The sequence below is a fragment of the Dendrobates tinctorius genome, unplaced genomic scaffold (assembly GCF_039654945.1).
Source record: "Dendrobates tinctorius isolate UK_male_01 unplaced genomic scaffold, ASM3965494v1 ptg000269l, whole genome shotgun sequence".
NCBI classification, from domain to species: Eukaryota; Metazoa; Chordata; class Amphibia; order Anura; family Dendrobatidae; genus Dendrobates; species Dendrobates tinctorius.
The window spans coordinates 3,705,095-3,719,388 of record NW_027361936.1 but is presented as its reverse complement, the minus strand read 5'-3'; the positions used below and the strand labels follow the sequence as shown (position 1 = coordinate 3,719,388).

The window sequence follows — 14,294 nt, the reverse complement described above, 5'->3', positions numbered from 1 at the left end:
TATTTGGATGATGGATAGATAGTTACAGTAAATATGCTAAGGGTTGTAGATAGATTCAGATAGATAGATAGAGGTAGGGCAGATATATACACAGTATATACAAGTACATTGTTCCTAGAATGAGGCTTGCCTTGCAGTTGTACTATCATCATTGCCGCGGCTGCTGCTGTTATCTATACTATTTATTTAGAGGATGTCTGCTCAGGATGAAAAGTTCACATTGATCAATAAAGTTTTGAGCGATATGCTCGCCTTGTATATCATTAACGCATGCTTGGCTGAACAAGTCACTTTATTTACTAACTTACACTTTAATGTGTCCATTGACCTGCTTTTGCCATCACTTGGGGTCACATGGTGATTGTTCTCCTAGGACTTCACGTAAAAAATGGCTCTTCAGTGTGCACAGTAATATCGCTTGCCGCTTTGGAAAGGCCGCACATTAAAGGAATAATCCAAATAAGAAGAAATATAAATTGAAAGTAAATGGATTTCTACTCATTTGAGATAATATGAAGTATCTGGCAATTTTATCTTCCATTTATCTATTGCGGCAAGTTTATTTTGTCTCGTTGGGATTGTGCTGGTGTCATTTTATGCTCCTGAATTAAAATGACTGCAGATAGGTGACATTTGCTGAGTGTGCGCACGGCTATTATGATCATTAGTTAAATCTATGAGAGTAAAATGCATTTAACTGTTGAAACCTTTGATGTAAATGTTATTCTTTTAAAGACCCAAAAGCTTTTGTCGAATTAGGCATCTTCCCCCCCAAACTCGAGGATCTTTACGCACGTTTCATCTTAGATGGCCCCGGTATTTTTGCAGTTGTTTAGTAAGATAATAAAGAACCCTTATCCCAAATTGCAAAAATTAAAAAAGATTTTTATTTCTTCCAAGCAAATGAACATTTTACACTCCGGCAAATCAATGGAAACATAATTTTGCCACGTGGATCAATCCTGAAGACGGTCTGAATAAAGTAATTTAGTTGATTACGACAAGTAGCGCATTTATTGATGGTGTGAAGTTGGGGAATGCGGAGATGCCGCTCGGCATAATAGAATCTTAAGCAGCGGCAGAGAGAAATCCAGAGAGCAAGGAGTAACAGTAATGCATTATTTGCTGTTAGTTGGCTACTGATAATTACCATTTTCAAAGCAGCGCTGTTAATGTTATATGGAAGTCCAGGTTAACAACTCCTCTCATTGACATTATTATTAATACATTACCGTACTCCTCTTCTGATATACCCAGCAGAAAGACTAAACTGTAATCATCAAGTACTGTGCACTGAATGTTCATTATATAATAAGTGGAGGCTTTCGGCTGCCATGCTCTTCTAAAAGAGAACTTGGATGAACAATAATCCATGTAAATAAACTATCAAGTCTAATTACAGGGGATCTTTGACCATAATTTATGGGGCATAGAAATCACACAGCAAACTATGATGTGCATCTGTCCCAGGATGATGGCAGGAAAGAGCTAAATTAAAGCAATGCTACATAATGAAGCATATCTATGGGGAGAATGTATTAAAGGGGTATTCCATCTCCAAGATCCTACCCAGTATAGTAGCTGTAATGATAATAATATTAGCAAACTCCTCCAATTAGAAATGTAGTATAGTTCTTCTGATTCGCAATGTTGTTAACCCCATGTGTAGGGAATTGAAGTAGCTTAGGTGTCCATGGTGTGAAAGGCCATGCTGTAAAAAAAGGCCTCCTGTTTGTACGTAGATCTGAGAAGGATTTAGCTAGTTAGTTTTTAGTCACGTGATGTCATAGGCCTAATGGTAAAGAGAAGAATTAGCTAAGTAGAAAAACAAAATGAGCAATTGTTAGTACAACAGTAATATATAATATGATGACTGCAACGTGTTAGGGGTACTTCACACTAAGCGAGATCACTAGCGAGATCGCTGATGCGTCACCGATTTTGTGACGCAACAGCGACATCGCTAGCGATCTCGTTACGTGTGACACTTAGCAGCGACCAGTCCCCCGCTGCAATGTCGCTGATCGTGCTCAAATGTCCTGGGCCATTTTTTGATCACTGGTGTCCCTCTAGCCACCATGCATCGCTGTGTTTGAAACCGACGAGCGACCTCGTTAGCGACTCAGAAATCATGGACGCAGGTGGGAGTCGTCAGAATCGCTGCTGTGTGACACTAAGCGACGCATCAGTGATCCCGCCGAGATCGTTGCTGCGTCGTTGGGTAAATTTGACTGTTTGACAGCTTACTAGGGACCTCTTAGCGATGCACCAGCGATCCTTACCAGGTCGTATCGTTGTCGGTATTGCTGGTGCGTCGCTTAGTGTAACCGTACCCTTAGGAGGATGCAAAATTTGATTGGAGTGCTTCTTTAATAAATCTCCTGCTATTATCCTCAATGGAACTGTAATCTTACTCTCTAAATCAATTTCATAGAACGCCAATGATCTCTTTTGTATGTTTTTAAATTCGAAGGGAATCTACCAAAATAAGAGAAGAACATACAAATTCTATGTAGACGTCCCTGGACCTTAGAGCTGCAAATCAACAATGCTTTCTACTGAGCCACCATTCTGATCTCCGCCTTTATTTCCAAATTTCCCCTTTTTAGTAGAGAACCTACAAACTTCATGGCCTTGAGACATCACAATGGGCTTTACACTCCTTTCATTGTTCAGGAATACTTTAGATACTTAGCTCCACTGTATTAGGAACATGAATCGGGACGACATCCTCTTTCATCTTTGGCTTCTTGACAAATGAAATCATTGGAACATAAGGAAGGAAATTAAAGTATGTAGGTGTCATAACTTGTTGAGTCTACTACCATGACTAATTTTAATATAGTAACTTAGGAAAAATACGTTATACATTTATGGCACTTTGAAGATGATTAATTAGTATAGGTGCATTATAAATATAGTTGTACAAAGGTGCTCCAACTGTCTAGGTGGCATCTACTATGGGTTTGTGTTAATTCATTAAATAAGCAAGTGCGCAAGGGTTCACCAACCACAGAGGTAGCTTTTAAAAGGAGTTTATAACTTAAAGTAATCTGTACTATAAAAACCAATTTCTATAAATTATTTTACCATGAGTGTGGACCGCTTAACTCTTTTGCTGGAATGAAATTCATATATAACGATAAATAATGCCAAAAGGTGACTGACCAGTGCTGCTATAATGTCAACAGAATTTTATTAAAAAATCTAGCTACTTTTCACATTTCATAGTAAGCAAATGTTTAAAACCTAATTTCATTCTGTATGATCTAATCTTGTAAAGAGATTTATCCGAGAGCAGGATACATTTAATCAGATTAAAATGCATTGCAAAGTAAATTACAGGTCAGCCCGAGTATAGCGTTACTATATTGTGAGTCGACTTGCTTCTGTGTTGCCGTTTTTGTGTTCTCTTTTGGTGTACGCTTGATTCTCCTTATATTTCCAGTTCCCAGATTTTTTTGTGAATCCTCCTTTACAGCTCATTCTTGGAACTGTACAGAGATTGTTACCATTCACATAAGACCTTGTCCCCAATGGGGCGCACAGTCTAGTTTCTCTACTCAAGCACTACTCCAAATCTCATAGAAAGGCAATTACCTTTTAGTATGTTTTTGGAGTGTCGGAAACCCATGCAAACACATGGAAAACATACAAACTTAATGTTGTTGTTGATATTCAATGAACTAGTGCTAAGCGGCAACAGTGGTTAAAATGAAACCAATGTGCTTTTTTTCTGGGCTATATATATATTTTTGTGTGTGTGTGTAATGAACCTATAGAATAGTTGTGTCATTTATGGACAAATGGATGCAATCTTTTTCAACCCCTTCCGGACCAGGCGATTTTTCTGGGTTTTTCTGCTTTCATTTTTTCCTCCAAGATTCATACATTTTATTTTGTCGGCGGCAGTCAAGCTGTAGCTTTGAATGCTAGTACCATTCCTTTTACCATTGAATGTATTGGAAAATGGGAAAAGAAATCAAAGTGCTGTGAAATTGCACAGTGAACGTACAAAGAATGCGATTTTTGAATGGTTTTGTTTTAGCATCATTCATTTTGCTGTAAAAATGACCTGGAATCATAATTCTACAGGTCATTTTTTTATTAAGTGGTGAAAAGCAATTCGGAATTTCGTAAAAAAAATAAAAAAATTAATTGTTTTCATGTCCTTTTAGGGGGCTTGAACCTGCTATCATAGGATATAATGCAAAGGTGTTCCCTTATGAAGTCCACTGCTTATATTACAGCTGACCTCTGTCAGGTATAGTGTGTGCTCAGTTCCTTAGAACACTCCATACATGAGGAGCTGACATAAGTTGTACTTTTACGTCTTATTTCAGCAGGGGTTAAAAAGTAATCTTCCTGGCAGGCAACCAAACTCTTTCATTAGTCAAAAGTGACATTTCCCAATATCAAATCTATTTGAAATTGAATGCCTAAATGTAACTTTAACAGGGTTTACATAAATAACTTTTGGCAAACTTCCTAAACTTTATCTCAGGAAAACTGAATACATTCTAAGGATTTAATGAGTGCATTGATTTTCTTAACACATTTTGACTTTTTGATTAATCAAATAATAATAATTGATATTACTTCTGTTTTTCAGGCAAGGATGAGCCCAGCAGCTATACATGTACAACATGTAAACAGCCATTCTCCAGTGCATGGTTTCTGCTGCAGCATGCACAGAACACTCACGGCTTCAGAATCTATCTGGAAAGTGAACATGGCAGTCCTCTTACACCCCGGGTAGGCATTCCATCAGGACTGGGTGCAGAATGTCCTTCACAGCCACCACTCCATGGAATTCATATTGCTGACAATAATCCTTTTAACCTATTGAGAATCCCTGGATCAGTATCAAGAGAGGCTTCTGGTCTATCTGAGGGTCGATTCCCACCAACTCCCCCATTATTTAGCCCCCCACCAAGACATCATTTGGATCCACATCGTATAGAACGTCTGGGTGCAGAAGAAATGGCTCTCGCAACACATCACCCGAGTGCCTTTGACAGGGTACTGCGACTTAACCCTCTGGCTATGGAGCCACCAGCAATGGATTTTTCAAGGAGACTTAGAGAGCTTGCTGGTAACACTTCCAGTTCCAGTCCCCCTTTGTCGCCGAACAGGCCGAGCCCTATGCAAAGGTTACTGCAGCCATTCCAGTCCAGCAGCAAACCACCATTTTTGGCAACTCCACCCCTCCCTCCTCTTCAGTCTGTACCTCCTCCTTCCCAACCTTCCATTAAATCAAAATCTTGTGAGTTTTGTGGGAAAACATTTAAATTTCAAAGCAATCTAGTAGTACATCGTAGAAGCCACACTGGAGAAAAACCTTATAAATGCAACCTGTGCGACCATGCATGCACTCAGGCCAGCAAACTAAAACGTCACATGAAAACACACATGCATAAATCCTCCCCAATGACAGTTAAATCAGATGATGGTCTTTCTACGGCCAGTTCTCCAGAGCCAGGAACCAGTGATCTAGTTGGCAGCGCAAGCAACGCCCTCAAATCTGTAGTGGCCAAGTTTAAAAGTGAAAATGATCCAAACATGATTCCAGAGAATGGTGATGAGGATGAAGAGGAAGAAGAAGAGGAGGAGGAAGAGGAGGAGGAAGAGGAGGAGGAGGAGGATTTGACAGAAACAGACAGTAGACCGGATTATAGTTTTGCCCTAAATCTTGAAGCTGCTCGTCACCATGAAAACAACTCCAGATCTGGTGAGGAAAGCCGATCTATGCCTGATGTGATGCAAGGCGTAGGTCTTGGTGCAATGCATCACTTTAGTGATGCCTTTCATCAGGCGTTGATTGATAAACATAAAAGAGGGCATTTATCTGAACCAGAAGCTCAAAGAGACACTTGCGATGAGGACTCAGTGGCAGGAGAATCAGATCGCATAGATGGTGGTACTGTTAATGGGAGGGGTTGTTCGCCTGGTGAATCTGCTTCAGGAGGCTTGTCAAAAAAATTGCTTCTTGGTAGCCCAAGTTCTATGAGTCCTTTTTCTAAACGCATAAAACTTGAGAAGGAATTTGACCTCCCAGCTGCAGCTATGCCTAATGCAGAAAATGTTTACTCCCAGTGGCTTGCTGGCTATGCCGCATCTAGGCAGCTAAAAGATCCATTCCTCACTTTTGGAGACTCTAGACAATCGCCATTTGCCTCTTCATCAGAGCACTCATCTGAAAATGGTAGTTTACGTTTCTCTACACCTCCAGGGGAGATGGATGGAGGAATTTCAGGCCGTAGTGGCACAGGAAGTGGAGGAAGCACTCCCCATATTAGTGGCCCAGGGCCTGGAAGGCCCAGTTCAAAAGAGGGCAAGCGCAGCGACACTTGTGAGTACTGTGGAAAAATCTTCAAGAACTGTAGTAACCTTACTGTTCACAGGAGGAGCCACACTGGTGAAAGGCCATATAAGTGTGAGCTTTGCAACTACGCCTGCGCGCAGAGTAGCAAACTTACCCGGCACATGAAAACACATGGTCAGGTGGGAAAGGACGTTTACAAATGTGAAATTTGTCAGATGCCTTTTAGCGTGTACAGTACCCTGGAGAAACACATGAAAAAATGGCACAGTGATCGAGTCTTGAATAATGATATAAAAACTGAATAGAGGTATATCGAGAAACCCCATGTAGATTTTTTTCTAGTCCCTTGTGATAAAAAATAATGAAAGCTAAGGATACAAGACCGTGCTTATCACTAGCACTCCTGATTTTATTTTTTTATTTTTCTTATAATTTTTTTCCTTATATTTTGTTCTCACCGTTTGAATGCATGTTCTTTATTGGGGCAATACTATTGCATTTTACGCAAACTTTGAGCCTTTCTCTTGTGCAATAATTTACATGTTGTGTATGTTGTTTTTCTAAATTTATTTTTTTTATATGATAGACAGCATGTATGGTATGTTATAGCTATTTTCATTTGTCCCTGAATTAGTTTGCAAAACAAACATTACTGTTTCCAGTTCTGTGCTGACAAGTGACCATGCTGCATACATTCTGCAATACATATCATGTACAGTTTTTGTGTTCTGATGTGCAGAGGGAACATCTCTTCACCAGACTTCCAGGGACAGGTATCCTAGTGCTGCAAATGCTGGTGGAACCTCATCTTCTCATGCCAGGGGTTACTTTTTAGTGTTTTACTAAGCAAATATTATGACAAAAGAAGCGAACCAACAAAACACATAGAAAAAGGCCTTCAAAAAATAATTTGTGCTTTCATTTGGTTTAAATCAAGCATATCTGAGTGCCTTCAGTCTATTTGAAACCATGTCAATGGTTCTTCCTATGTTGAAACGAACATGTAGCTTAATTCAACTTGGATATATGTAGGTCTCCATTGAGGTCTCCATTGATCTAGTGTATAATTCTAATATATTGTATTTCTTATAACTGAGGCTACCTAAAATATGACCCATCATGTCCTAGTTAATCATCATTTTCCCATATTTATTTAATGAGTTGTATACTAGTTGCTTTCGAATAGAAGGAAAATGATTCTTCTTTCCAGTTTATCTATGAGTAAACCTTAAGGTATAGCGGTTTTCTAGCAGAAAACATTGATGGCCTATCCTTAGGATGAGCCATCAATGAGTAATTTATGGAAGTCTGACTTACAGAACCCTGATGTTCAGCAGTATTGAGGGGCAGCAGCACTCTGTGAGTGTTGTAAACCCTTAAATGTTTATCTAGAAACAATGGCTCATCCATATTGTGCCTGTGCCTGGTAGCGCAGTGCAGCCATATTGTGCCTGTGCCTGGTGCTGCAGCTCAGCCATATTGTGCTTGTGCCTGGTACTGCAGCTCAGACATATTGTGGTTTAGCTGCAGTACCAGGATCAGGCATATTCAGCTTCAGATTGCAATAATCTTTATTTTTAGGATGTGTCACCAATGTGTCATTGCGGGAGTCTTAAATAGAGACCCCCATTGATAACACATTGATGTCATACCCTACGGATAGGCCATTGATGATTTACCTGGTTAAAAAAAAAACCTTTAAATTAAAGCTGAACAAAAAGTGTATGACAACAAGTATAATTGTATTATATTATAGAAATGTTTGTAAAAAAACAAAAAAAAATTCAGTAATTATTGAAAAGAACGTATATGGTTGTCTGAATGACAATCGGTAACAAATTCTGTACTGTATGTAATGTTAGATAATATTAAAAGTTATCGAGGCGACAACAGAGACATAGTCAACGTGGTACCAGGAAAAAAAGCAGGCATATAAGCTAAATATAATGATGATTAACTATGAACTTGTGAGGCTTGCCTAAAAGAAAATACCCCCTAAAACAAAAAAGAAAAAAAAGAGAAAGACATGCATAAATGTAAAAATTCAAAATTCTACCCCACAATATATTTCTATCCCTGATATTTTTTCTTCTTCCTTCTTTGCACTGTCTATTGTTATTACAAATATACCGATTCATTATTTCAATATTAAGCTACTTTCTGCCCCGGTTGGTATTCAAATAGCACTTGACTCTTCCAGAAATGTGTGTACCTTTTCCTTTAATCAAGGGTACTGTGGTTGAGTATAAAGAATGCTCAGATACATATAAATGCACTGTACAATTTTCCCTGTTTACAGGCTTACATATAAGGGAAATGTTGCAAAAAAAATTATATATATATATATATATGTATATCTATAAGTATATGAAAAAAAGATGTATGTATGTGCGACTGCATGCACATACACACATACACACCTACGGAAATATAAATGACTATATATATATACATACAAGTATGCATGTATATATATACTCTGCCAGTTATGTACTTGACTTACAGATATGCTGAAACAATGTAGACAATGCTGTGAAAGGATACAGACCACATGTACTTTACAAAATAATTATCGCTTTGGCCTTTACAGTACAGGGGTATTTTTTGGTGTACAAAAAAAAAAAACGTTTTAAATATAAATGTTTGTGTTTTTTTTTTGTCCATTTTATTTTTTTTTTTCATTTTCTTTTCTTTTTTTTTATTACGAAAAGCATACTTTTTTTTGTCTAAGGGGAGTTGTATTTTAGCGCTTCGTTGTCTTGTTAAAGACATAATACTCATTGCAAATAAAATGGTAGAGGAATTTCTATGCCTTGGATATATCCTGTTTTTTTTTTCAGGTCGTTTATAAAATGTGCATTGGGAAAAGGTTCCATATGATATAGTGCTTAAATCTAGGGAGATGCACACTTCATGTTGATTCCTATGCTAAAACACATCTATTGTCTCTTACTTTTCTTTTTTCTGTACTTTTAGAATGGTATTTGAATTAAATGTTCATCTAGTGTAGGAACTATAGTATTTATATTGAAGCTTGTATTTTTAACACTTACTTGTTCTTTTTCGGAAAAGGTATCAATCCTTTTTTTTATGGTAGTGGAATAAAACAAAAGCTGCCACAGTGTGTATATATATATATATATATATATATATACCTATATATAGGTGCATATATATATATATATATATATATATATATATGTATATACACACACACACATATATATATAAAAATATTTTTTTTTATTTCGGCAGGATAATATAGTGCAAATTATTTGTATGTTTTGAACCAAGAAAATAAAAAAAAAAAAATAAAAAAAAAATCACGTGTGACATTGTACAGTACAGAAGCCATATGATGGCTACTTGGGAATACTGATTAGAGTGTCATGCAAGCGAGCCGTCTTACAGAGGGCTGTACATATCTATTATTTTGTTTTCCTCCCTTGCTGCCATACTGTACACAGTGCTGCAGGCTGATGGCATTGGTTTGTTCTGTAGCGTGCTTTCTGTCCCTTTTTCCACCTACATTCCAGCATCAAAACTTCATATGCAGTAAAAGAAACCCATTTTATTTCTTTTCATTGCCAAAAAAAACTTAATGGTGCTTTATATTTAGATTGGAAAAATAAGAAAAAAAAAAAAAAATCTTATGCAAAGCATATTAAAGTGGAAGATCACTCAAGTCAATATATTTTCTTTTTTTTTTTTTTTTGTAAATGGCAATGTAGAATATTTTGTTATCGGCCTTTTCTATTTCCTGTAATGAAAGCTGTTTGTCGTAACTTGAAATTTTATCTTTTGCTATGGGAGTCACTATTTATTATTGGTTATTATGTGCTTATGTTTAAAACGGAGGCACATATTTTGATCTTTTTTTAAAAAAAAATATTTTTCTTAATTTTTTTTTATTATTTTATTTCAATGACCAAAGGTCATGCAAACCTGGCTTTTATTGTATTTGTTTCTGGTCTGTTAATTTCTATTGGAGAAACCACTGTCTGTGTTTTTTTTTTGGCAGTTGTCTGCATTATCCTGTTCATATACCCATTTTGTCCCTTTTATTGAAAAATAAAAAAGTAATAAAACACACAGCATCAGACTCTTGTGCCCTTATTTGACACTAGCTTGGTTAAGAAATACCATGGAAAACAAACTAAAATTATTCGATTTGTAGCACTTTAACATCATAGTTTCTACTTAACAGTTTAGCCTTCCGCATCAAAGGTCTATATTCTACATTTACAACCTTGATACATAGACTTTTTCAATCGCTTTGAATGACTCTTCCGTTTTAAGTTAAAATCTATATGATTAGAACGCAAAGCAAAAAAAAAAAACGTAATCCATAAAGAAAAATTAAAAAATGACTGGTGCTTCAAAATTGGGAATTTTTCACACTAGTTAAAATTTTTTCTGGACAAAAAAAAAACTCACATCATCACCCCACATTTCATCAGCTGCACATTTTTTGTTTTTCACGTCCGTACCAACTCTTAGGCTAGTTTCACACTTGCGTATGGCCGAGCTGCGGAGGGCTGTGGACTTCCTCCATGAAGCTCCGCCCACAACCGCACCTCCTCTGGTCAGCTCCATCTACGTCGGCAAGCGGCCTGCGTACCTATCTTTAACATTAGGTATGCAGGCAGTGCCGATATATGCGGATGCCTCCACATGCATCATTTTGATGGTGCTGCGTACCGCATAGAACGCAACGAGTTGCATTTTGTTGCGGTCTCCGCACCATCAAAGTGATGCATGCGGAGGCATCCGCATACATCCGCATGACCTGCGTACCCAATGTTAAAGATAGGTTATGCAGGCCGCATGCCGATGTAGGTGGAGCTGACTGGAGGAGGTGCAGCCGTGGGCGGAGCTTCACGGAGGAAGTCCACAGCCCTCCACAGCTCAGCCATACGCTAGTGTGAAACTAGCCTTAATTAGAAGTTGCCTGCAAACTCAGTTTTTTCATCCTTCCCTCCAATTCCCATATTTGTTTTTCCATTTTACAAACCGTGCATGCATTATCATCCATATGGCTTCTATTTGTACCTTCTATGTACTGTATTTTTTTTCTGTCAAAAAAAGGCAAAAAATAATAAATTTGCCGTCGGATTAGAAAAGGAAAAAAAAAACAATATCGTTTTCTTTCTATGCATAATGGTTTGTAATCTTTTTTTTTAATTCCCCCATGTCTTTATGGTAGTACATTTTTTTTTATTTACTAAGAGTGTGATTTGTATCCCTTTTTTTCTAGGGGGAACATACAGCATCTTTAAATCTAAGGACAGAACAATCAAATTTATATGGCAAGAAGTCTGAAAAGATATGCAAAAGTGTTAACAAATATGCATACCATTATGGCCAGAAATAAATAACACCTAGCTTTGGAAGAAAAGAAGACAAAAGGAGAAGACGATCGAGCTGATACGAACAGGCCACAACCTATTGTAAATGAAAAAAAAACAAAAAACAAAACAAAATCCTTCAATCTGACCTCTATGTATTACACTTGTAGTTGAGTATTATTGGCCATTGCACCTAGCGGGAATGCTCTTAGAGTACATTATTTCCCTGCATTGACATGACTTTGACTTTTTCAAAACAAATTGCCACAAAAGCCAGCACAGGACTTTAAGATATAATCAAGGTCTTGGGAAGATACAAAAAAAAATGTAATATCAACATCATTTTTTAAAAATATTTTTTCTTTTCCCGGAAAAAAGATTCCAATTTTGCAGAATAAAAAAAAATATATATATTTAACACCCTACAAGTATCACCTATTTTTCAACTTACCGTATGCTGGACTGAAATGGAGAAATCCCCCTGAAAATCCTAAACCTAGGCAGTCTATTTAGCTGACTTGGTGTTTATAAGACTTCACGATACCCTTATTTAAGAGATAATATACAGTACGGTCTCAAAAAAACGGGGCTTTAAAAACTAGTCAACAAGAACATAAATTACAAATGACATGTTGTACTCTGAGCTCTAAAGGAAAAAAAAAATGGTAATACAGAGTGTGACATTTTCTAACTGTGTGATAAAGTAATGGTGTTATAAAAACCATGAACCATTGAGGCCTTTTCAAGTTTGTTAGAAATCTGCACCAGATTTATATGGCACCCATAATGTGTTCTTAAGCTGCTGTAAAAAAAAAATTCATGCAAGCATGACCTAGTGTCCAGAGAAAATTTTATAAATATATTTCTATGTTGGAAAAAAAAAAAATCATGTGGTAATCATTAACTCTTTGCTGTTAGATTTTTGAGGCCAACTTCAAAAGTATTTTAGCGTCACAATAGGATCTTGTATAGGCTCTTGTGGCAATAGCGTCACTCAAGAAATGTTGTGCAAAGACACTGAAGACCATTGGCACAACAAATTTTTCTTTTTTTTTGATTTTTTGGATTCCTCTTGGGTATGACTCCATTTATATGTTCCTACAAGTCGCAATAAATCTGGAATAAAAATGATATCTAGTATCAGTGCCTGAACTTCTAAATATTGCTTGCGTTCTAAACAGGAGGGGAGGGTTCCTTTTAATGCAGTTTGTACAGAATAACATATTGTAGGGGTAAAAACAAATCTGCCAGTTCTTATGTTAATTGTTACCCATTTTGGGTGAATTTAATGTGATGTAAACTGTTGTTATATACTGAAAGTATATTCCAGTAATCATTGTTAATATACATTATACATTTGCCTTTAAAAAGGCCGAAATACAAAACAAATTAAATTGACACAATAAACTGTAAAGATTTAGGTCTGTTTTTTTTTCTCATTGCTATTATTTTTTTTTTCATTTTATTTATTTTTATTTTTTATTTTCTTTTAAGAATTGAAATCAGTGTTGATTACTTGAAATCACAGGATTTGTTGACCGAAACGCATTATGTGTGATGCATTTTTTAAGTTACCTTAAATTGTACGCTGCATTTATCGAAATACGGTATTTACAAGATAAATACAGTAGATGATCTGCGAGACCACAACAAGAATAACGACACCTCCAAGTTCAAGAGTACATTGCCACTTTGGGAATTGGATGCAATCAATACACTAATGTAAGCAGCCACCTAACGTATCGTCCTGCCTTGCTGACTACATGAATGCATTTGAGTGTCTGGTAAACGATGGTGAGGGGGTTAATTACGATTCTTAAAAAAAATTGAGTTCCCAGTTTCAGATACAGATGTCTGTTGAGCCTCAAAGAATAACCTGTGACCCCATCTTTCACTTTTTTTTCTGGTGTGTATGACAGAGCCAGTTTAAGCACATTTTATTTTAACCCCTGAATGCCTAGAAAAATTGTTTTGTAGAGAGCTGAATGGATTTATTGTCAATGATCATGCACTAAGTAAAAAAAAAAATCTATGACTATAGCTACGAAATAAAAGAAGTATGCAAATCTGGTAAAATTCAGGAGGAAGACTCTTCTGCAAACGATGGAAGTAAGCATCAACAGCAACCAAACTTTTGACGACAGTGGACAAGATGTTTGCGGCCTATTAAGCTGTACAGTGTATATTTTCCTTTTTGTTTTTGCTTAGATTTCTCTACATTGATCTGTTACATGCATGCAGCTTAGGAACATCTGGAGTAATAGTGTCTACATTTTCTTTGAACTTATCCAGTGGAATTTCATAATTTACCTATGTTTGAAGGCTCAAGGGGACTTCTTAAAAATTCCTGGCATATTTGAAGAAGGACCATCAATTACAAAAATCTCATAACTTGCAACACATTAGCTGACCACACTTGGCAGAGGCACTGAAGAAATAGGGATTTTCACATATCATTCTGTGCAAATACTTGGTCACTCAATAGCTCTAGTAGCACATTATTGCATATGTATACATTTTTGGAATATTACAAATATTTGGTACCTAATGAGTTAACTTTATTTAAGTCCAAGTGGGTGTTTTTAAATAGTTTTCCCTAGAAGAGTTTACTTTCGTCTCCA

General features: G+C 36.7%; 1 protein-coding gene across 3 annotated transcripts in view; it reads left to right on the top strand.

Annotated features, from left to right (window-relative positions):
* BCL11A (BCL11 transcription factor A) overlaps positions 1 to 13,093 on the top strand; it is a 158,214-nt gene extending 145,121 nt beyond the window's left edge. Inside the window, exons 3-4 of one of the 3 annotated variants that reach the window (XM_073559303.1) lie at positions 4,613 to 6,352; positions 11,583 to 13,093. In XM_073559303.1, coding sequence (XP_073415404.1) covers positions 4,613 to 6,352; positions 11,583 to 11,647 — 1,805 coding nt within the window. In that variant the 3' untranslated portion in view covers positions 11,648 to 13,093. Of the gene's footprint in view, positions 1 to 4,612; positions 6,633 to 11,582 lie in introns of all 3 variants that reach the window. The other 2 variants (XM_073559302.1, XM_073559301.1) reach the window with 2 other exon arrangements.
* The last annotated feature ends 1,201 nt before the right edge of the window (positions 13,094 to 14,294 follow it).